Source organism: Microcaecilia unicolor, chromosome 2 (assembly GCF_901765095.1).
Source record: "Microcaecilia unicolor chromosome 2, aMicUni1.1, whole genome shotgun sequence".
Classification (NCBI taxonomy): domain Eukaryota; kingdom Metazoa; phylum Chordata; class Amphibia; order Gymnophiona; family Siphonopidae; genus Microcaecilia; species Microcaecilia unicolor.
The window spans coordinates 521,746,452-521,771,398 of NC_044032.1; the positions used below are offsets into that span (position 1 = coordinate 521,746,452).

Genomic DNA, 24,947 nt, shown 5'->3' on the forward strand with positions numbered 1-24,947 from the left:
AAATAGGCTGCTCAGAAAGCTGCTGAGTGAAGGTGACATCTTCTGAAAAGAAGACACCAGTACTTGACAAACTGAAGAGTCCGAGCAGGAAAGACCCAGCTCAGTCACCATTTCTTTGTGCTCCACTAGATTTGCTGCCCGAGGGGTAGGAGATGACTGCTTCACAAAAACACTCCTTCTGGAATTTTCTTAGGCTCTGCTGTGTAGCTCCAGTGTAAGCAGTGCTTTACAGCCTCACCCAGGCCCCGATGCTCAAAACTCTGGCACCGTTCCAAATCGCACCATAAAAATACCACGGAACAGCGCAAACGCGCTAAGGCTCAACGCTAATGAGATGCAAATATAGGCGTGCTGAGCATCAGGGAGTTCGGCGGGAGGATTGAGCTGTGGTAAGCTCAGATCCTGTGCATGTGCCTCATAAAACCCGAATGTGAGGCAGACATTGGCATCTGTTTTCTGTGGCTTAAATATAAGTATTCAAATTTTTTTTTTTTTTTAGCTTGGGACCTTGATATTTAGACACAGAGTTAAGCTGTCCTTTTCACTTTTGGCGTTTTTAATTTCTTTAAGCATGGACACTAAATTTAGACGCAGGAAACAGATGCCAACATGTGCTTTTGCTTGGGTCTGCTGTTTCTCACGACCAGCACTTAAGGGCTTGCACAGGCTTCCTTCTCCTTCCAAAAGCAATCAAAACGGACAGATTTTGCAGAAAGAATCATGAGAAATCCTCTTCCAACACCCTAAAGCCTGCTCTGACATGGCGTTATTTTTTGCAGCAGTAAGGCAGCTTTTTTTCGGGCACTCTTTTCTGAGCACTGGGGTAGGAATACAAAATTACCTCATTTACATGAGCATGACTACAATAGCATGCTACTTGCGTTGTTTGTTTGCAAGTAGCATGTTCATTTGTTCCCGTGTTCTGGGCCTCTGAATATTCTGCGCAGGTAAATGTGGGCGCTAGTACAGTGCTAATGGCCTCTAGTGCCTAAGTTTATTTCTGAAAATCGGGGCCCCAGTGTTGAGCTGCCCCTATAAGCTTTAACATCCTGACTATAAGAAATCTTAAAGAAAACAGAGGTGTAAAGTGAAGGAAGCAGGCTGCAAGCTCCTGGCACAAGAAGAAAAAGGCAGGAAGCAGCAGTGTTGACCAGGTGTGCCTACAGTTTAGAAGGCCAACCTGAAGAGATTTGTGGCTTTCCCTGAAATCCTCCAAATAACACAATTATGGTGGAAAAACCGAGGTACTGCTCCCAGCACCTGACCTAAGTAGAACAAAAAATCTTGCTTAAGCAGCACACGCTGCTCCCAGCACCAGTTAGTGGTGGTTACACTGCTCCCTTATAGAGTAAATGCATAAATTCTCAAGCTGAGTGGAACGTGAGAGCTTATACACATACATATACAGGTCCTTTTCTCTATCTTTTTTTTTTTTTCTTTTAATTAAGAATTAAAGGGATCCAACAATTCAGAAGAGGGATTTAGACTCCTACAGGTATTCCCTGAGGTGTACAGCGCCGATTTCTCTTTGTACACCTCTGCTCAACTGAGTTGCCAGTTTTCCAACTAGGCCCAGGAGCTACACTGTATGGAGATAGTGAGTACTGCACAGTGCCTTTTATAGTGCAGAACTTGTAGACCATTGGCCTCTATTTGCTGGCTGATGAGCATAACCCATTCATTCTGGACAGTATGAAAAGGAAGGTAGTTTTGAAAACCCAGTGCAAGAAAGGCTTGGAACCTATTCTCTTTTGCAAAGTTCTCCCAACTGGAACCAGTAAGGGCTTGCTCCAGAGAGTAGAACTAAACTATAATGATCAGTAACAGACATCTGATTGCACCTGGAACAGAAATTGAAGCCACCGGCTTGTTTCCCCAAACACTGTAAGAAATAGTACATCAAATGGCTCCTTGTTTCTAAAGAAAAACAATCCAAAGACAAAAGTGTGGTTTGGCAGTTTGCTGGTACAGCCCTGCTGAAAGACACAATCAATAAGGTACTGAGCAACAAAAAGGATGTATATCTCATTCAAAAGTTAGTTTAAATAACTAAAATTCAAACAGTCAACCATTAGAATATGGAGAAATATGCATGAATGTGTGAACCTGCTCATCTTATTTAGGTTACTTTTATCAAGATCAAAATTATTCAAGCTTCTTTCACCTATGAAATCCTACAAATACCCAAGGATTTAAATACCAAAGTTTCATACCTGGTGGGTCCATAAAATCAAAGTGCACCAAATCATCTATACCAAGTTTCTTCAGCTGTAAAACTACGGACCCCAAATTCGACCTCAGAATCTCAGGGTAAGTGTTGTCCTGGATAATTAAAAAATAAAAATAAAAACTGTGTACTCTATTTCACCTTCACCATTTAGTTTTCAAAGACTTTACAAAGCCAGCGAGAATAAGGAACACTCCCCCCACCCCATGGAGCTGCCGTGGATTAGAAATGGTGGGACAGCCAGAAAACTAGGTAGGAAAATCAAGAATTACCACAGAAAACCCTCATATGAAACCCTCGCTAAACTAGAGCTGTCCAATTTTTACCTCAAGTATGATGTCCTCATTCTTTCTTGATTTGCACCATATATCCTGTTTCTTCTTTTTATTTCTCCCCAATCTGTTCTAGGTCACTCACCTTCCTTCCCGGACTGTTCTTTCACTTGCAGTTCAGGTCACTCTCCCCTTTGTTTCTCATTGCTTTTTTGCAGCCCATTTTCTTCCTTTTCCTCTTCCCATCTGCCCCCCCCCCCCCCCCAAACTCTTGTTTTTCACCCACTTCCATCTCCCTCTGTGCATTATCAAGTTGATCTACACTGTTTTTCCAATGCTGACTAGCTTTTCCCAGCGTCATGGAGAACCAGGACACAGGTGTGCTATGCAGATACCATGCAGGGCAAATAGGGAAAATTGAAGCAGAAATTGTAGTAGATGGTCTGCTGAATTCAGAGGAAGAATGAGCTGAGTCACAATCAGGTGCTTGACTTGAGTATTCTAAGGTAGAGAAAGCCTGGCATTTTTATTAAATTTTGCAGGGAAGACTGTGCATCTGTGTTATTTTAAATAAACTATACCAACATTAACATTTGAATAGGGTTTCTGTTGGAACTTTGACTTGGGCCAATCAAAACACAAATCTCATCAGCCATTCTGTAATAGATTTACTTGACTATTTAGGGTTGTCTTGCTGCATAACCCACACTCAGTTCAGATAGATGACCCCACATTCTACTCTAGAGCCCTCTGATACAAGATGAAATTAAGTCATACCTGTTAATTTCCTTTCCTTTGGACTTGCTGCATCACTCTGCACAATTGGGTTGTTTACCCTTTCCTACCAGCAGATAAGAGGTAGAAGCACTGACATCACCAGTATAAGGGCTTGTGCTCTGTGAAAAACTCCAATGCAGCAGATGGTCCCAGAAACCAAACCTATACCCTCATCAACCACTGTATTCATTAATAATTCCATTTAACTGCTTTGCTTATGAATCTTTATTTTTTATACATTTTTCTTTGACCACCATGAGAGAGAAGCAGAGAACAAGATGAGTCCCTTAAACCAGTCTTGTGGGGGTGAGAGAAGTGTGCACACAATGGTGCAGTAGGACAAAAGGAAAGGAATACCTGTTAAAATTTCACCTCTCTTAGCATCCAGTTGAATCACCCTGCAGGACTGAGATGTACCAAAGTAGAAACTCACTGCACAGGGGAAGACAAAGCCCACGGAATGATGACTCTGCCAAAAATCCAACCAGGCTCTGGCCAGCACATCCACAGGTTGCCACTCTGCAGATATACTCAGGTGAAAGTGCTCAGGCTTCCATCCAAGATGTCACCCAAGTATGAGTCAAGTGCATTTGTAGGATGGATGGAAGGCACTTGATTATTCCTGCAAATGTAGGTGGCCATCGTGCAGTGGAAGCCTTCAAGGTTGCCTGGCCCTTCCAAGAGCCATGGAATAGGACAAATGATCAAAGAGAAAAAAAAAAGGCATTCGTTCCCTGCAAACATCTAGCTTGTGATGCCTCCATGTCCCTCCAGTCTACCCTCTGAGCCACAAAATGGGACAAGCAGACCTCTTGATGTACACAGAAAGGAGAAATCACCATCAGAAGAAATGAGGGAACAGTTCACAGCAACACAGTGCTCTCCCAACAGGACAGACCTTGAAGCTCTTAAACTCTTCTGGCTGAAGCAAGTGCCACCAAGAAAACGGTCTTCAAGAGAAGATCCTTGAGTGATGCAGCCCTGAAGGGCTCAAGGGTGCTGCCGAAAGCATGTTACCAACCAAATTCAAGTCCCAAGAGAGGAGGGATGGATGAATGGGAAGCAACAAATAAGCAACCCCCTTCAAAAACTGTATATCATCTGCATGCACTGCCAAGGAGACATACCTCCCCCCTCCCCACGTACCTTACCACAATACCAGGAGAAAGCCACTGACTGAACTTTCAAGAAGTTCAGTGCCAAACTCTGGTTGAACCCCTGCTGAGTATCTCCAGGATCTGAGCTTTCCTCGGGAAGAGGGAGTAGTTTGCACCACCCTCTTAAAAACAGTCTAAACTCAGACATAAGCCAAAAAAGTGAACAAATTGTGAGCTTTGAGTAAGGCAGTGATGACTGTGGGAGAAAAAACGCTTCTCATTAGGCACCTCCTCTCAAGGGCCAGGCCATAAGCTAAAAGGAATCTGAATCCTCTTTCCACCAGACCTTGTCTGAGCAACCAGAAACCCCTGGGAAGAGAAAGTGGGGACTCTACCAGGAGCTGAACGAGATCTGCATACCATAGTCTTCAGAACCAATTTAGGGAAGCCAGAAGACGTAACATGGATGGTGTGCTATTCTTCAAAGGACACGGCCAATCAGGGACCACAATGGAACAATATACAGAGGCTCCTCCCTGGGCCACTGCTGAATCAAGGAATCTATTTCACATTCCACATACTTTCTGGGACTGAAGCAGCATTCTGCTTTAGTATTCTCGTTCGAGGCCACGTCGAAGACAGGCTGACCCACAGATACATAACGGCCTGAAAGGCTGTCTAATCCATTTCCCTGGGATCCAGCAGGGAGTGGCTGAGGAAGACTGCTTGAGCATTGTCCTTGCCCTCTATTTGAGCTGTTGACAGCACTAGAAAATAAGAATAGCCATACTGGGTCAGATCAATGATCCATCTAGCCCACTGTCTGTTTCCAACAGTGGCCAATCCAGATCACAAGTACCTGGCAGAAACCCAAATAGTAGCAGCATTCCATGCTACCAATCCCAGGGCAAGAAGTGGCTTTCCCCATAAGTACATAAGTATTGCCATACTGGGAAAGACCAAAGGTCCATCAAACCCAGCATCCTGTTTCCAACAGTGGCCAATCCAGGTCACAAATACCCGACAAGATCCCAAAAATGTACAAAACATTTTATACTGCTTATCCCAGAAACAGTGGGTTTCCCCCAAAGTCCATTTAATAATGGTCTATGGACTTTTCCTCTAGGAAGCCATCCACACCTTTTTTAAACTCCGCTAAGCTAACCACCTTTACCACATTCCCTGGCAACAAATTCCAGAGTTTAATTACACATTGAGTGAAGAAAAATTTTCTCAGATTCGTTTTAAATTTACTACATTGTAGCTTCGTCGCATGCCCCCTACTCCTAGTATTTTTGGAAAGCATGAACAGACGCTTCACATCTACCCGTTCAACTCCACTCATTACTTTGTTGACCTCTATCATATCTCCCCTCAGCCACCTTTTCTCCAAGCCGAAGAGCCCTAGTCGCTTTAGCCTTTCCTCATAGGGAAGTCGTCCCATCCCCTTTATCATTTTCGTTGCCCTTCTCTGCACCTTTTCTAATTCCACTATATCTTTTTTGAGATGCGACGACCAGAATTGAACACAATATTCGAGGTGCAGTCGCACCATGGAGCAATACAAAGGCATTATAACATCCTCATTTTTGTTTTCCATTCCTTTCCTAATACCTAACATTCTATTTGCTTTCTTAGCCACAGCAGCACACTGAGCAGAAGGTTACAACGTATCATCAACGACGGAACCTTGCATGACATAGCTATAATTCGGGTTTCTCTTTCCCACATACATCACTTTGCACTTGCTCACAGTAAACGTCATCTGCCATTTAGACGCCCAGTCTCGCAGTCTCGTAAGGACCGCTTGTAATTTTTCATAATCCTCCTGCGATTTAACGACTTTGAATAACTTTGTGTCCTCAGCAAATTTAATCACCTCACTAGTTACTCCCATCTCTAGGTCATTTATAAATATGTTAAAAAGCAGCGGTCCCAGCACAGACCCCTGGGGAACCCCACTAACTACCCTTCTCCATTGAGAATACTGACCATTTAACCCTACTCTCTGTTTTCAATCTTTTAACCAGTTTTTAATCCACAATAGAATACTACTTCCTATTCCATGACTCTCCAATTTCCTCTGGAGTCTTTCATGAGGTACTTTGTCAAACGCCTTCTGAAAATCCATATACACAATATCAACCGGCTCACCTTTATCCACATGTTTGTTCACCCCTTCAAAGAAATGTAGATTGGTGAGGCAAGATTTCCCTTCACTAAATCCATGTTGACTTTGAGGCTCATTTTCATAGCACTTAGCCTCCCAAAGTTCCATAGAAACCTATGGAACTCAGACTCCCAAAGTGCTTTGAAAATATGCCTCTTTGTCTCATTAATCCATGCTTTTGAATATGCTCTGTAATTTTGTTCTTAATAATAGTGTCTACCATTTTGCCCGGCACCAACGTCAGACTCACCGGTCTATCCCGGATCTCCTCTGGAACCTTTTTTAAAAATTGGCGTTACATTGGTCACCCTCCAATATTCCGGTACCACGCTCAATTTTAAGGATAAATTACATATTTCTGTCTGTCTCAATAGCAGACTATGGACATTTCCTCCAGGAGATGAGACTTTGCCCAATGACAAAGGGCTGTTGCTTCCAGGGCCACTGTTTGATTGCTGGTGCATCCTCACTTGTTGATTTAGGCCAGACTGTAGAATTCTCTGCCATCGCCTAAATCGCTCTCCTCCGGGAACACAGGGAAGAAGTCTGGTGGGGCCAAGTGAAACCACCTGCTCCTCCAGGGACCACCAACACCCCAGAGCCAATCTGCCCATGCAATAAGCACCCTTCCTCCCCCCCAGCTAAGAAGGCTTGCTTGATGGACACCACGTCCCGATCAAGTGGATCCACCAGAATTCCCCACAGGAGGTGACTGGGGCAATTCCAGGAGTCGAGGATACACTAACCCTTGAGTAGAACAGGTAACCGACAGACAAAATCCTGGGAGAGAGGTGCCCACTGTGACAAGGTGGCTGTCTGGAAAGAATGCATATGGGCCCGAGCTCAAGGGACCACTTCCAGTAGCTACCATGGATCCCAAAAGCTGGAGACAGCAGCCTAGAAACACAACCTGTGTGCAATCTAGAAAGCCCCCCAGGCCTGGGACTAACTTCTCCATGCATTCCTCCATCAGAAACACTGCCCCTGGCTGTACTGAATCAGACTCCAAGGTATTCCAAATTCTGGGAGGGAGACAAGATAAAATTAGTTCTTACCTGATAATTTTCTTTCCATTAGTCCCAACAGATCAATCCAGAGACAAGTGGGTTATGTCCCTCTACCAGCAGGTGGAGATCGAGAGAACCTCAGAGGTTTGCTATATGTGGACCTGTGCATCCATCTTAACCTCAGGAAAAATATGAGTAAATCCAACAGGAAAATCCACTCCTGCCTCTATAAAGCCCACTTAGGCTCTTCCTCTACCGCTCCCGTGGGAGGGAAACATCTACACTGGAAAACTGCAGCCGGATATCTGCCATTCTCACTTAAGGAACCAACAAACCATCCGAAGTGGCAAACTGTATCTTGTCGGCTTGAGTAAAATTTTAAGAAGCCTAAACAGAAACAGTACCATAACCAATGTCAACAAAGGGCGGGCCTCTGGATTGATCTATTGGGACTAATGAAAAGAAAATTATCAGGTAAGAACTAATTTTACCTTCCATATCGTCCCACAGATCAATCCTGAGACAAGTGGGACGTACCAAAGCATTCCTCAAATAGGGTGGAAAATCAAAAGCAGAACCAGCTCTGATCGATAACACCGGATCCAGACCCTTACATGGAGGCAGAAAAAGCAGAAACCACCTATCTGCCCTGAAGAGAAGCGGCAGCAACTATAGACATGAGAAAAGAAATAGAGCAATCACCGGAAAGGAGGCCTGGATTGTCACAACTGCACCAGTCCCCCAAGGAGGAACCTACGCTAGCCCGAGACGACACAAATTCCGTCAAGGCTCAAGAGGACGAGACAGAGCCAGACTCCACAGTCAGAGAAATAAGAACTGGGCTACTCCATCCCAAGGCTAGGCACTGTAGCAAGAGCCACAGAACCTTCCAGCCCTAAAAGGAAAAAGGCCGAGAAAACCACCCTAAAAACAGCGACCAACTCCAGTCTAACCTCCAAAGGGTAGGTCTTGGCCTCAAAGAGCAACATCAAATAAAAACCAGAGGCAGAGCTCAGACGACCTACAGGAACGAGGCCAGTTTCACCCTCTAAAGGAGAAATCATGCCCTACCACAGGAGGGCTCCTGGCCTGAGAAGCAGACGGAAGCAAGGGGAACCGTCAGAAAAGAAGGCAGGTTCAACAGAGGGAGAGACAAGCACTGGCTTGATGGCACGAGAAGAACAAGACGTGTTTCCCCCCACCAAAAGGAGTGCCAGAGTGAGAGCAAATGAGGACCCCCAGGAAATAGAGTCAAGCACAACCTGCCAAAAAGAAACAGGCTCTACTCCTAGAAAAGCAGACGTACTGACCTCTAAAAAGGAAGCAAGTACAACCACGTAGAGCTGAACGTTGCACAACCCCTTCGGAGATGAAGTCATAGGTAGAAACAGCTAGCCATATAGAGCCCAACAGACTTCCGGTATGGATCCAAGCGCCCTGCCAAGGCGGAGCAATGAACAGCAACCGCTAGGAATGACCTGACCCAACACAGAAGACAGTGGGACCAAAGAGGAGCCAACGGCCGAAAAAGAAATCGGACCTGAAAGGTAGAGACTGTCCAACCTGGCAACCAGAAATGTGCCAGGGAACAGACTGCTGTGAAGGCCCCTAGGGGCCCAATGGTAGAAGCTGCAACACAACTGAGCTCAGCTGCCAGAACCAAAGCTCTAAAAATCAAGCATGAAGCTCCAAAGACAGAGGAACTCTGAAATAATGGTCGGAGCCATAAGAACCTCCACAATGGGGGGTCAAGCTGGAGAAGGCCCTCTCCCTACCTCAGCCACAGCTAAACGAGGCTTCATAAACGTAGACAAAGCTAGACCCTGTCACCACTCCGAAGCCGATGCTAGGCCTGGCTCTACAGAAAAAAAACTGGAGATATGTGCAAACCCCCACAGAACCTGTAGCTATCCAACAAGGGGCGGACCAAGTCGAGCTCGAGAAGACTGCCCGGGCAACCCAAACCTACACAAACCTGCGCGGACAAAAGCTGAGCTAGGCAAGAGGGCCTGGGCCCAATAGCTTGGACAACGTCCGAGATAGGCAAGGCAGCACAGAGACAGCCGGAGCCTAGCAAAAGGGCACTGGCGAAGGACGGACCAGACAAGCCCTCTGCATGCCCTTGGTTAGACAGGGCTGCATAGAAACCAACAGCTCTAGGTAAGGCCCCATGGCTGAAAGCGAGAGCCAACCAAACTGCACTGCCAGAGCCGGAGCTAGGCAAACTCAAAGCCGAAAGATTTCCAAAACCAAGGGAGGTCAGAACGGAGGTACATCAAGCCTGCACAGCTGGGGAAGCAGCCAGGCAAGTACCCACATTTGATGTCGAGGAGAACCTCCCAAAGCGGAGGGACGGCGAGGATAGACATCCAGAATAGGAGCAAGGCACCCGGAGGCAGAGCCAACCTCAGCACCCAAAGGTAGAGTAAGACTCGGCTTCCGCAGATGGAGAAGCCATAGGCGGGGCTAAATTCGACGTCAGTAGCCAGAGCAGATCTTGGCATACGTAGAAACAACAGGGCCCAGCGTCTGCAGCGGAGTGGGGCTCCACGCTCCTAGGCAGAGCAAGGGACCTTCAGAGATGGAAAAAAAGTTGTCATAGCAACGCCAGGAATGGGCCAATTGGCTCCAGATATGCAAGAACTGCGTTTAGAATCAGAGAAAGAAAATATGCTCCATTGAAAACAGAGCTAAGTCCCTAGAATCGAAAAATTAAAGATAAATCTTCCCTCTATCTGAGACCCTCAGGGTCAAGGCATCCTTGGAAAGCTAGATACCCTCAAAACCATTACAGTGTGAACAGTGCAACTGGAGAAGCCCCCATCAGCCCCAAGAATGCAGGATTACTATGGCAACCAAGAGAACCCTGTGAGGAGGGCCCTAGCTGTAGCAAGTAACATTAAAAGTAACATTTCTCCCAGCACATAGAGCCAACAGCAGAAAACGAACTAATAAACACCATTTGTACTACTCTGTAGTGAACCATGGCAAGACAGCAAAACCAGAGCAGGTAAATACCATGTTAGTCCAGAAAGGCAAAACCCCTGAGAGTGAAATCAGGGCGCCACTGCTAGGAAAAACCTGGCCCAATCCCAGGCCACACCTCTGGGTCCCTGAGCACCCAGAGAAATCCATGCCTGGACATAAATACAGATTAAGGAACCTCCAGCAGAAGAAAAATAGCGCAGAAAATGCAAAGCAACAGAGAGAAGTCAGACCCGTAGGCCTACTGCTAATGCATATGCCCACAGGAGACATTATCCTGAGTGATACTGCCAAAACGGCATCAGAATACGAGTCACACAACCCTGCAAAAACGTGCCAGAGGCTTGCATAACAACTAGAGACATAAAGAGAACCCGTGCAGCCAGAAACAAATGGCAGGATAGAGCCAACAGTCCCATAGTCCACAGTATCCCTCATAAAGAGACAAATTCTAAACCACGCTCCCTGCTGCTAACATGGCTGCTGCAAAGCACAGGAACCAATTATTCCTCTCATAACCAGGGAATAATAAATAACGTATCTCCCCACACACACTTGTCAAATTAACAAACAGCAATCTCAAACATGCCCGGACTAAGCAGGGTCGGAGCACCCAGCCTGCTGCCCTTACATGGTAACATAGTAGATGACGGCAAAAAGAGACCTGCACGGCCCATCCAGTCTGCCCAACAAGATAAACTCATATGTGCCACTTAGAGCGATACCTCTACCACCGAGGGGGAACGCTCCTCCCGGCGCTGCCGCTTCCTCGGCGTCGAGTCATCTCTGGAGCCAGTAGCTACATGCGCCGTGGGCGACCGAAGATGGTGTTTTTTAGCCTTCTTCCGGTGCCCGTCATCGGCGCTACCGAAGAGGAGGAGGTAGATCCCCCTCGGCCTCGAGGGATCGGGTCCGACAGGGTTCGGACCCGAGGGCCCTGGGTAGAGGGAGTGACCGGGGCCGATTGCCCACGCGGCCGCTCACCCCTGCCATCTCCGGAAGACCAGCGGGCCAACGGGACCTGTGCTCCTGGGGTCGATGCCGTTGGTGCCGATTTCGAGGACATCGGTACCGGTACCGAAGATCCGGCTGTCGACACCGATGCCGTCGAAGTCGATGTTGAGGGGCCGGTGCAAGTTCTGAAAAGACGGTCCCGAAGAACTTGCCTCGCCACCTGTGCCCGTTTCCGTAAACCAAGACACAAGGTGCACGTCTTGGTATCGTGCTCCGGCCCGAGGCACCAAGCGTGAGTGTCGGTCTGCGAGATATGCCGGCCGCACCAACCACATTCTTAAATCCACTCGGGACCTTCAAGGACATCGACGGAAAAATCGCGTTGGCAAACTCAAAGTAGTCGATGGTGGCGGTAAAAATCACACCTCGAAAAATAAATCGACCGCGTGGCCACAACGAGGCGCCCCCGCTAAAAGAACGAGGGGGAAAAACAAAGTTTTCTTTTTTTTTAAACAGAACAAAAGAAAACAATCAAATTAAAACAACGAAGAAAAAACTCGCGTCTAAGGCGTGGTCCGGTTTCCGGGGCTGACAGAGAGAGAGACGAGCACGGCTCTCTCCAGCGCGGAAAAGAAAAGACTGAGCAGGAACGGTCGCACACGGGCGGGAAGACGGCCGCGCATGCGTGGTGGGCGTGCCCTGCGTGCGGGACCGCCCGCAAGGTTTTTGTTCCGGTTGGTGGGGGCTGCCGTGGACGTCAACCCAGTCGTGAGAACAAGCAGCCTGCTTGTCCTCGGAGAAACACTGGTAAAGTTTTACGTTCACCGATGCAATACTTGCTGAGATATAGTAATCTGTTTGACCCCATACTGCAGCCTTCTATAGTATGACTCCGAGATTTCAGCAACTTAGAGACACTATCTCCAGCAATATTTTGTTGAAACAAAACTTGGCCATCTTTTACAACATTTTGCGCTCTATTAAACAAAATAATAAAAAAATCTTCATGAGCGATTTCCATGAAGAAAACTTGGAACAAATTTGGTCCGAAAAATTTGCGGCACGAAAAAATTGGAAAGTTTGGCTTTCTATATCTCTGGAAGTGAAGGTGTGATAAACGTGAAACTTTGCACACAACAACTTATCAACACCAGGTTTTCGAATACAAAATTTCATTCTCCTAGTATTTTCCATTAGTTCACAAATTGTAAAGTTGATGATTTTTGCAAAAACGCCAAAAAAGGGTATTTTTAGCCCACTTTTACAAAAAAAGACCTTCTGGAAACTCTTTTTAATCACTTTCATTAGAAAGAGCATGTTTCAAACCCCTTCAAAAAGTAGGGTTGGTTTTTCATCGCTGGCATATAAGGCCCTAGAAATCGGGACAAAGTTGAGGACGTTGCTATCGCACGCTGCTATCGCAACATCACATGCATTCTATTATTTTTGTTTTATACAGACATTATTAGTACCTAAATTGCGTTGGTCTATGGTGACATTGTCACTACCAGTTCAGGAACCGATAGCTGTGCAATACCAGCCACGGGTGGGTTTCTTGGATGAGGATCCCAAGCCTCTAGTTTGGTTTCTTCATCAAGGTTCCAAAGCCTTGTGTGGGTATCTGTCCAGTTCCCAAGCCGAAGTCCGTAATGTTTGTATGAACTGCCAAATTCCAACAATTGCTTATTTATTATTGAATTTACGAGCCACTTTCTTTAGTGTCACGTCTGGGAACTGATACTAGCTAGCGGCCTGACGACGTAACTGATGGCGCTGGAAGCACACAAATAAGATGTTGTGCTGGAACCCAACAAACATCTTTTCTTTCAGGCCAATAAAATGAATGAGCCGGGCCTGGTGGATGCATAAATGTTACTAATGCATCATTTTGTTCGATGGAAATTTCTACAACATTGCCTACCCACCACTTATTGTTATAAATGCAGGCAACAACCAGGCAATAGTTTGGCCAATTTGAAATTAGGATCGACGATGAAATTTTGGCCACAAATTTAATCGTGTCATTTGAAACTTTGCTGACAGAAATCGAATTTGAATCAACTGGCACAAACTGGTGATGATCGCTTGTGCCAGCTATTGTGCAGCTAGCTTTCCATCTTTCTTTTTGCAGCATCCTGTTTTCTTGGATTTCTTCAGTCGGAACATACATATATTTAATTCCATGAATGTTTTTGTCACAAAAGTTAAACAGATCTATTGGCGTCAGTATTTGGTTGGTTAATGGTCACTGGAGGCTGGCACGAGCAGCCAAACATTTAGTCGTGCCACCAACTCCATCACATGCTGACTTGCCATGACTCATGCCAAAAAAGTTCCACTCGGCCTCAATTTCAAAATCATTCTTGTGATTGCACAGATTGACGAAATTTTTGTAATTTTTGTATTGTGCTGCTGAACCGTCACTAAATTAGTATATTCTTGTAATCTTCGTTTTACTCGTCAAAAACTCAATCAACTTCCAAATCAACATGTGCACAGAAACCGTATCATGTGCATATGATCAGAAATTATGCAGCAGTTGACAATTTGCGGCACGCAATCTTTATTGATATAATAAGCGACGAATGGATACACTGTGCATTGTGAATTCTCCCAGTGAAAGCCTTGAGCAGCGTCTTGGACAACAAACGAGTAATTCTGCGAAAAAACCATCAGTACGATAAGTTCGGTTTCTTTTAGGCCAGCTTTTAATGACTTCAAATATTCGCTTTGATGTTTTGAAATGAAGTGGTGGCCAGTCAGTTTCCAAATTCTGCTAGCGAGTTTTTCAATAAAGCTGTCAACAGTGAGAACCTTACCCTCCTCTCTCTATCACCTATCTACCTACACATCCTATTACTACCCATCCATCCTTCTATTATGTTATACTTAATTTCCTACTTTACATAACAAAATTCTGTGTTACCTATTACTTTGTAAGCCGCATTGAGCTTGCTTTTAGTGGGAAAGCGCGGGATACAAATATAATAAATAAACATGTGTTTCGAGCGTTTCACGGTCAGTATGAACCCATTGATTGAATTCTATTGATTCTTCTGAGTCCCAGTCCTCAAATATTTCTTCCAAATATGCTATCAGTGCCTCTTCACCAGGACAGTTTTGGCATCGCTGCAACATACAATCTTTGGCGTCCAGATTGCAAACTGCCTTTCCCATGAGCATCTTGTAGTCTTCTTTAATTTTGGCACCTTGTAGCATAAGTTTAACATTCTGATGGATGGTGCAGACACAGATGGAATGTGTGCCTGAGGCACCGACAGTAACACACCACTTTGGTCTGAGCTCACAGAATTTGGAAAAACCAATTTCAGCACCATATCTGTTTCGATATGCTACATACAGTTTTTTCAGATTGCATAGTAGCAACCGCTTTTGTTTTTGAACCTTGATGCCATCAAGCCAAACAGAAACAAAATCTTTTTTATCAGGGCACATCCTGCTAAATTCATCATCCTCATAGAAATCTTGAACTTTGTCGGCGATTGCCTTTGGTAGCAGTTTGCCAACTTTTGCATTCAGTAGTGCACAAATGCCTCTCTCTTGCTTTAATTTTCACACTGTTTTAGCCATATGTTCTGAAACGCTAAACATTTTTGCTGTCACTGATATTGACCAACTCTTTGGGGCCAAAGTCAATAATTGAATTTTCATGGATCTATTGGATATTTTAATTTTCGTTTTCACATCTTCGATTACAAAGTATATCGTAGTGATAGGGTGGACCGGACTGGTGGAGGGGTAGCATTGTATATTAACGAGAGCCTTGACTCAGATAGATTACAAATTCAGCAGGACACAAATCACACCCTTGAATCATTGTGGGTTGAATTTCCATGTATAAAAGGGAAAAGGATGGTGATAGGAGCGTACTACCGTCCGCCTCGCCAGGATGAGCAGGTAGACGCAGAAATGATAAAAGAAATCAGAGACGCAAACAAAATGGGCAATGTGATAATAATGGGTGACTTCAATTATCCAAATATAGACTGGGTAAATGTAACATCGGGACACGCTAGAGAGGTACAATTCCTTGATGAAATCAAGGACAGCTTTATGGAGCAGCTGGTGCAGGAGCCGACGAGAGAAGGAAAAATTCTAGACTTGGTACTTAGTGGAGCGCATGATCTCGTGAGGGACGTTATGGTACTGGGGCCGCTTGATAACAGTGATCATAATATGATCAGTTTTGATATCAACCTTGAAGTAACTATACAAAGGAAGTCAAATACATTAGCGTTTAACTTTAAAAAAAGGAGACTATGATAAAATGAGAAGAACGGTGGAAAAAAAAACTTAGGTGTACAACTGAGAGGGTAAAAACTGTACAACAGGCATGGACGCTGTTCAAAAATAACATCCTAGAGGCCCAGGCCAAACATATTCCACAAATTAGAAAAGAAGGAATTCCAAAAGACAGCCGGCCTGGTTGAAAAGTGAGGTGAAGGAAGCTATTAGGGCTAAAAGAAACGCCTTCAGAAAATGGAAGAAGGAACCATCTGAAAATAACAAGAAGAAGCATAAAGAGTGTCAAAGCAAATGCAAGGCCAAGAGGGATTACGAAAAAAAGATAGCATTAGAGGCAAAAAAGCATAGTAAAAAAATTTTTTCAGTATATTAAAAGCAGGAAGCCGGCAAAAGAATCGGTTGGACCGCTGGATGACCGAGGGGTAAAAGGGGCAATCAAGGAAGACAAAGACGTAGCGGAGAGATTGAATGAATTCTTTGCTTTGGTCTTCACCAAGGAAGATTTGGGTGGGATACCGGTGTTGGAAATGATATTTCAAGCGGACGAGTCGGAGAAACTTACTGACTTAACCTGGAGGACGTAATGGGGCAGCTCAGCAAACTGAAGAGTAGCAAATTTCCTGGACCGGATGGTATTCATCCCAGAGTATTGATAGAACTGAAAAATGAGCTTGCGGAGCTACTGCTAGTGACATGCAATTTATCCTTAAAATCGAGCGTGGTACCGGAAGATTGGAGGGTGGCCAATGTAACACCCATTTTTAAAAAAGGTTCCAGGGGAGATCCGGGAAATTATAGACCGGTGAGTCTGACATCGGTGCCGGGGAAAATGGTAGAGGCTATTATTAAAAACAAAATTACAGAGCACATCCGAGGACATGGATTACTAAGACCGAGTCAGCACGGCTTTTGTGTGGGGAAATCTTGTCTGACCAATTTACTTCAGTTCTTTGAAGGAGTAAACAAACATGTGGACAAAGGGGAGCCGGCTGATATTGTGTATCTGGATTTTCAAAAGGTGTTTGACAAGGTACCTCATGAAAGGCTACAAAGGAAATTGGAGGGTCATGGGATAGGAGGAAAAAGTCCTATTGTGGAATAAAAACTGGTTGAAGGATAGGAAACAGAGAGTGGGGTTAAATGGGCAGTAATCACAACGGAGAAGGGTAGTTAGTGGGGTTCCTCGGGGGTCTGTGCTAGGACCGCTGCTTTTTAATATATTTATAAATGATTTAGAGATGGGAGTAACTAGCGAGGTAATTAAATCTGCTGATGACACAAAGTTATTCAAAGTCGTTAACTCGCTATAGGATTGTGAAAAACTACAGAAGGACCTTTCGAGACTGGGAGACTGGGCGGCTAAATGGCAGATGACGTTTAATGTGAGCAAGTGCAAGGTGATGCATGTGGGAAAAAAGAACCCGAATTATAGCTACGTCATGCAAGGTTCCACGTTAGGAGTTACAGACCAAGAAAGGGATCTGGGTGTCGTCGTCGATAATACACTGAAACCTTCTGCTCAGTGTGCTGCTGCAGCTCGGAAAGCGAATAGAATGTTGGGTATTATTAGGAAAGGTATGGAAAACAGGTGTGAGGATGTTATAATGCCGTTATATCGCTCCATGGTGCGACCGCACCTTGAGTATTGTGTTCAATTCTGGTCGCCGCATCTCAAGAAAGATATAGTGGAATTGGAAAAGGTGAAGCGAAGGGCGACTAAAATGATAGCGGGGATGGGACGACTTCCCTATGAAGAAAGATTAAGGAGGCTAGGGCGTTTCAGCTTGGAGAAGAGATGCCTGAGGGGAGACATGATAGAGGTATATAAAGTAATGCGTGGAGTGGAACAGGTGGATGTGAAGCGTCTGTTCACGCTTTCCAAAAATACTAGGACTAGGGGGCATGCGATGAAACTACAGTGTAGTAAATTTAAAACAAATCGGAGAAAAGTTTTCTTCACCCAATGCTTGATTGAACTCTGGAATTCGTTGCTGGAGAACGTGGTGAAAGCGGTTAGACGTTTCCTAAAGGACAAGTCCATAAACCGCTACTAAATGGACTTGGGAAAAATCCACAATTCCGGGAATAACATGTATAGAATGTTTGTACGTTTGGGAAGCTTGCCAGGTGCCCTTGGCCTGGATTGGCTGCTGTCGTGGACAGGATGCTGGGCTCGATGGATCCTTGGTCTTTTCCCAGTGTGGCATTACTTATGTACTTATGTTTCGGTCAGTGTAATTTTGGCATGACAGGCATTCCTTAGCAGCCGACTTGCTAGTTGCACGCGTTCAGTTTTTCGTTTCACATATCTAGTTTTATCCCTGCTGGCCAACCTCCGAATTTTTAATACAGAAGTCCCCAAATCAGTCAAACTTTGATCAAGAGTGTCTGAAATGTCCATATCGTAATTTTCTGATGATGATGACTCTGCCTTGCTTTCGACTATAGAAACATATTTGGCTTTACACTTGGAACACATTTTTTGGCCCGGTTTCACATTTGTTTTCAAATCATCGGACATGGCTAGATCAACTTTCAACAGTCCATGTTTAACTATGTGATTTTGTTTGTCGAATGGGTTGCAGCACGACTTTTGTCTCATTTCGTACTTTTCCAAATACATCGCTTTGTGATGCAGGCAGATTTGGTCGTCTGTGAACTCAACCTCAGATCGTCGAGTAATGAGCATTTTTTCATTGGCAAGCTGTGCACATAATGCAGCCCAATTTCTTTAGAATAAAATGAACCATGGTGGCAAGTTGACGACAATTTTTTTTTCCAACAATGCAAATGGGCAAAGTGGGATTGTCAGTTGACTCTGACATTCATTTTTCGCATATTAAGCAAAATCACAATAATTAATAATATGAAGTGTATTAAATTAATGCGAATCTGAAAAAGAGAAGTTATAAAGATTCTTATGTTATGACAAGCATATAACTACACCTGCACAGTACAGAATCCTATAGCTGAAACATGCTAATGCGCAGCATCAATGAGGTACTTACAGAATATTTAACCAATGTCATTAGTGTAGAAGCACCGCTAGTAGACTAACAGATTCATATAGCATACAAAAAATGAATTATACACTTTAAACTTCAGTAGAAATGGAAAGAAAACGACACAATATAGAAAAACGCATGTTGAAGTATATGATGTTGCGATATCAACGTCCTCAACTTTGTCCCTATTTCTAGGGCCTTATATGCCAGCGATGAAAAACCAACCCTACTTTAAGGGGTTTCAAACATGCTCTAATGAAAAGGATTAAAAAAAAGTTTCGAGAAGGTCTTTTTTTGTACAAGTGGGCTAAAAATACCCTATTTTTGGCGTTTTTTGCAAAAATCATCAACTTTACACTCAATTTGTGAACTAATGGAAAATATTAGGAGAATGAAATTTTATATTCGAAAACCTTGTGTTGATAAGTTGTTGTGTGCAAAGTTTCACGTTTATCACACCTTTACTTCCAGAGATATAAAAAGCCAAACTTTCCAATTTTTTCGTGCCGCAAATTTTTCGGACCAACTTTGCTCCAAGTTTTCTTCATGGAAATAGCTCATGAAGATTTTTTTTTATTATTTTGTTCAATAGAGCGCAAAAAGTTGTACAAGATGGCCAAGTTTTGTTTCTCTCTACAAAATATTGCCGGAGATACAGTGTCTCAAAGTTGCCGAAATCTCGGAGTCATACCATAGAAGGCAGTATGGGGTCAAACAGATTATTTTTTATTTTTTTTTGTTACATTTGTACCCCGCGCTTTCCCACTCATGGCAGGCTCAATGCGGCGGACAATGGAGGGTTAAGTGACTTGACCAGAGTCACAAGGAGCTGCCTGTGCTGGGAATCGAACTCAGTTCCTCAGTTCCCCAGGACCAAAGTCCACCACCCTAACGACTAGGCCACGCCTCCACTTACTATATCTCAGCAAGTATTGCATCGGCGAACGTAAAACTTTACCAATGTTCATTGGGGACATGTATGAAATGTTCATAGAAAATTTCATCGAAATCCGTGATGGTCGCACAGGGACGACCAGACCACTTGACATGGAATGACCCCCTAGTATTTTAATAAAAAAGCAATTCACGTCCACCTATGCCACTCATACTCCCCCACACTGCCTTCATCCACTTTCTCTCTCACCCCCCCCCCCAGCCGCCTTCACCCAGTTTCTCCTACCCCCAGTTGCTTTCACCCAGTTTCTTTTACCCACCAGCCACCTTCACCCAGTTTCCCTTTCTTTCTCTTTCCCCCTTCCCCAGCTGCCTTCATTCAGTTTCTCTCTCATAACCCTCCCAAGCCTTCACTCCGTTTCTCTCTGGCACTGCCACCTATTCCATTCACCTTAGAGGCTGCTTTTTGTTGTTGTTGTTGTTGTTTAAAGAAGGAACTGCATGCTATTACCTTTTTTTCTGTTACATTTGTACCCCGCGCTTTCCCACTCATGGCAGGCTCAATGCGGCTTACATGGGGCAATGGAGGGTTAAGTGACCTGCCCAGAGTCACAAGGAGCTGCCTGTGCCTGAAGTAGGAATCGAGCTCAGTTCCTCAGGACCAAAGTCCACCACCCTAACCACTAGGCCACTCCTCCACTCCAATGTGAATGTGATTCGGCTTCATATGTAAACTTGAGCTGCGTGGTACATAAAGTTCAGGCTGTTTCGTGGTTTTGAGTCCTGTAAGACTTAAAACCATGAGACTACTCAAACTTCCTTGCACCACACATGGCTCAAATTTACATACAGAGCCGAATCGTGGTACAGAAGCAGGAAATGAAACCTTTGAGGCAGCACTACAAAAACTCCAATATTCGAGGGGGGCCTGCAATCTGGGAGGCCTTTCACGCAGCATGGCAACTGGGATTTATCAAGCCCTAATTTATATCATTATTACTATAAAGTTCCATTTTTGACTGTAGAGAACATTATTCTAGAAGCCTCAGGAATTATTTGGATGTTTTTTGGCAATCCTGAGCCGGGCAACAAATGTTCTATCTTTACTGTGGGGCACTGTGATGAAGATATGGTGCAGGGTTACTTTGCTGTTACTATGTCCAAGACTGCTTGCCATCACTGAATCCTGACTTATATCATACAATTCTACAAGGCCTGTGAGCAGAAAAGGAAGCTATACAACAAGATGACTAAAAATTCAAGTAAACCTATTAAAGAATACCGAAGATTTGTATTTTGGACTGGTCAAGTCAAAGTCCCAGCCTAAACTCCACTAACGTGGCAAGACCTGAAGTAAGCTGTTCATCCAAAGGAACCTTAAAAGAGTTGAAACTGTCCTGTATAAAAGAGTAAACCAAAATCTCAAGAGCAACATAAAACTAAAATCAACTATTACAGAAAATGTTTAGTTGAAGCCACTGTTGCTCAGGAAAGGTGTCACCAATTACTGAATGAATAGTTCATGTTCCTTTTCACATGAGGATGCTTATTTTAAGTTCCCTCACTTTTTCATCTTTGACTAGATGCATCTCAGACCACAGCATTTAGGTATCTCCCCTACCCCACATTGTGGAATGCTCTATATTTGTATGGAAAATTCATACAGAAAATTTGAAATAGGACTCAAAACAGGGTTTTTATACCCAGGCTTTCAATATGCCCTAAATTTTGTAGAAACAGGTGTTAGTAATTATTATTTTATTATTTATTTGGATTTTGCTCACACCCTTTCAGTTGTAGCTCAAGGTGAGTTACATTCAGGAACAATGGGTATATAATAAGAATTTTTTTTTTGTGTCTCAGAAAATTGTTATTTTGTTTGTGCTCTGAATTTAAATTCTGAATTGTAAACCTCTCATGCTTTTGTAAAGAACAGTATACCAAATTCTTGCAAATAAATCTTTCTGCTGAAGTATACTCTATGAGTTACCTATCCAATGGGGTTTTCTCTCCATCATCATGGTTTTGATTAGATAAAACTATTCCTAGAAGTTTGAATGTTAAAAATATAGTTTGTGGGTGTCTCCCCCCTCGGTTAGTAAAGATTCCAATGAAGAATCTATAACAAATTACATAAATAGGAACCTCAAAGCTCCTGCTAGAGTAAATACTACCTTATTGATGAAACCACTATTAATTTAGGAGTCCATTACCATCATTGGTTCTTGTACGGAACAAAGGAACCTTGTTGTATATTTTTAACATTCACACTTCTAGGAATTGTTGAATCTACAATATTTAAGTTTGAAATTCCCTGTGTAATTATACAGTTTGATTAGATAAAATCATATTTTGAATATAAATTCTGCTAAAGTGCATATAACCTGAGAGTAGTTCACAAATTTTTTTCAGCAATGTATATGATTCACAAATTGTTAAAAATTATCAGACTACTTAAAAACAAAGAAAAACTAAATACCCAACTTCAAAAAAAAAAAAAAAAAACAACTTACCTGCATTTCAGTTTTGTAGGCTTTCTCTGTATAAAGTCTGAAGCACTTGCCTGGTCTGGTACGACCAGCACGCCCTGCCCTCTGCTGAGCAGAAGCTTTACTAATGGCAGTCACAAGAAGAGATTCTACTCTGATACGAGGATTGTATACCTGTTGAAAGAATTGGGGAAAAATGGTAAGGAATTGGCTCAAACCCTTAATATAGAAAAAGAGTGTTTGAGGGCGGGGTAAGCCTTTGAACATAAATGGTAAAATGAAATATACATTAAACAACTTAAGTATTTACCATTCGTTTTTACAGTGAAAACCCTTTTGGTAAGGTTCTTTGCAAACAAAATACCTAAAGACAGAACAATGCCAAAGTAGAGTTGCTAATTAAGACTATCTAGTGCAAAACCACTCAAACAACCTATCTGTACTCTCCTATATATGGGAGAATGGTGGGGTGGGGGGGGTAACTCATGGTCATCAAGACAATGAAGAAATAAGACTGCAACTAACCAACATCTATGTGGCCAGCTGAGTTGCAAGGTGAAATCTGTTCTTACCTGTCTTCTTTCCTTGAGCCCTGCAAGGTGAGCCCAGACAAGCATGTTATGCACCCAACAAGTTGATGAGACGCAGAGAACACAGGCAGGCCTTCAATGATATCACCAGTATAAGAATGGTGCAGCCCTGGAATCTGTCAGTATGCTACTGCCCAAGATTAGATTGAATACACAGTAAACGACAGCAGATAAAGACCCCAACGGTACATTCAGCCTGCCTATCAAGGTGGCCAGAGCTGTGCCTTCCACTTTGTGCTGCTTGCCAAGTATCCACCATGCCAATCATATAGGCAGAAAGACATGATGGAATCTTGGTTACAACCACTCATCTCCAAGTATTGCTGACAGTATTCAACTTACCAGTCAATATGTCTTCCCCTCCCCCCTGAGCTTCACAGCACCCTCACTTGTAGCACATGACAATAAAGTGATCTATAACACTGGAGTTGCTGAAGCTTCAGCAGTCTTTTGTCATTTGCGGATCACAGATCGTAGAAGTCTGTCCAGTATCTGCCTCTGCTCCCATAATGCTGGAGATGGCAAATCTTCTTTCCGTCTTTTGCCATTTGCGGGACACAGACCATAGAAGTCTTTCATGCATTGGCCTCAGTTCCCACTACTCTTCCCCAAGATAACATCTCAACAGTAATGTTGCGTTTCCATCCTCTTTCTTTTTGCTTAAGCATCCCTGTGTCTATACCATGCATTTTTCAATTCGCTGTTTTTGCTCTACCACCTCTCCTAGAAGGGCATTCCAGATGTCCACTATCCTCTCTGTGAAAAGGTATTTCCTGACATTGCTCCCAAGTCTACCTTCCTGCAATCTCCATTCATGTCCTCTAGTTCTACCGCTCCTACGTCTCTGGAAGAGGATTGCTTGACTATTAATACCTTTCAAATACCTAAATGTCTATTATATCACCTCTCTCTCCTTTTCTCTAGTGTATACATATTTCAAGTCCTCCAGTCTCTTCTCATGTGTATCACAGAACAAAGCCTGTACCATTTTTCCACCTTCCTCTGAACCGTCTGAAGTCTTATGTCCTAAAACTAAATACAATACTCTACGTGGGGCCTCACTAATGACTGTAATGTCTCACTTGGAGCACTGTGTCATTTTGGAGGTCATATCACTACAAATATACCTAAAAGGAACACCAATCACCACCATACAAAGCCTTGCAATTTTAAAAATTAGTTCCGAGCCCTTTGAAATCTAAGCCCAGAGTCAGAAAATTGAAAGAAGACCCCCCGAGGACCTTAATCTTTGTGGGTAGGTTTTGGATTGGTCTATCAGGACTCAAGGAAAAAAGTCATCAACTAAGAACAAATCTCCCCTTCCTTCTTACCCTGCTATACCAGTTCAGGTTAGTGGGATTTAACAAAGCTTGAGGACCCCAAGTAGGAAGCAAATAAGGCCCTTTTAACAACCACTTTGACAAGGTGCCATCCTCCCTAGGTTGGACATTCAAACTAAAATGCATTATGAAGGAATGCAACAATCAGGCTGCTCCCTTGCAGATCTCATCTGGCATAACCACCCCTAGATTCTGCTCAGGACATCACATATGCCTCCTGTAGAGTGGACTCCCAGGCCTGACAGCACCTTCATCTGATTCAAAATACAAGCTGAACTGATAGCCTCCTTAATCTAGGGAAAGATGGAAGAAATAGGAGCTCTCTTGTTTTCAAGTAGCCCGCTGGATAAAACAAATAAAATGAAGAGGTTATCTAATTTATGTAAGGATATCACCAGCTTCTAATACCTGAGCAATGCTTAAAGGATCTCTTAAGACATGAAAGGCCCCATCAAAAGTACCCATGAGCTTGCTTGGATAAAAGGTTGAATACAGAATGCATTACATGGAAAAGAGAAAGAATCTTAGGAAAAAAAGGAATTGTGCAAAGGAATGCTGAGCCTGCAGAAGAACATTAAGGGCCGTACACAAGAGGACCTGCAGCTCTGAGAAGTATCTCACCAAAAAGACTGCTACTGGGGACTCGCTTCCAGGGGCCCAAACCTAGTAGCAAAATGAAGAAGATAAACATAATTGCACTTAATGTGTATATCCTAATAGAGCTGGATTTGGGACCTAACTCAGATGTAGGTGTTCCAGCAGTTTTTCTGTAAGTCAGGAAAAGATATCTAGGGCCTTACTGTCACACCAGAAGGCAAATCTTCGCACTTAAAACTGTATGATCTCCTAGTAGAATCTCTTCTAGCACAAGATT

At 43.6% G+C, this 24,947-nt stretch overlaps 1 protein-coding gene across 2 annotated transcripts in view; it reads right to left on the minus strand.

Annotated features, from left to right (window-relative positions):
• The window catches only part of DHX15 (DEAH-box helicase 15), a 297,726-nt gene that overhangs the window by 152,903 nt on the left and 119,876 nt on the right, over window positions 1-24,947 (minus strand). For both annotated transcript variants that reach the window (XM_030191241.1, XM_030191239.1), the window contains exons 8-9: window positions 22,168-22,317; window positions 2,214-2,322 (exon numbers count right to left, since the gene is read on the minus strand). In XM_030191241.1, coding sequence (XP_030047101.1) covers window positions 2,214-2,322; window positions 22,168-22,317 — 259 coding nt within the window. The remainder of the gene's footprint in view (window positions 1-2,213; window positions 2,323-22,167; window positions 22,318-24,947) is intronic.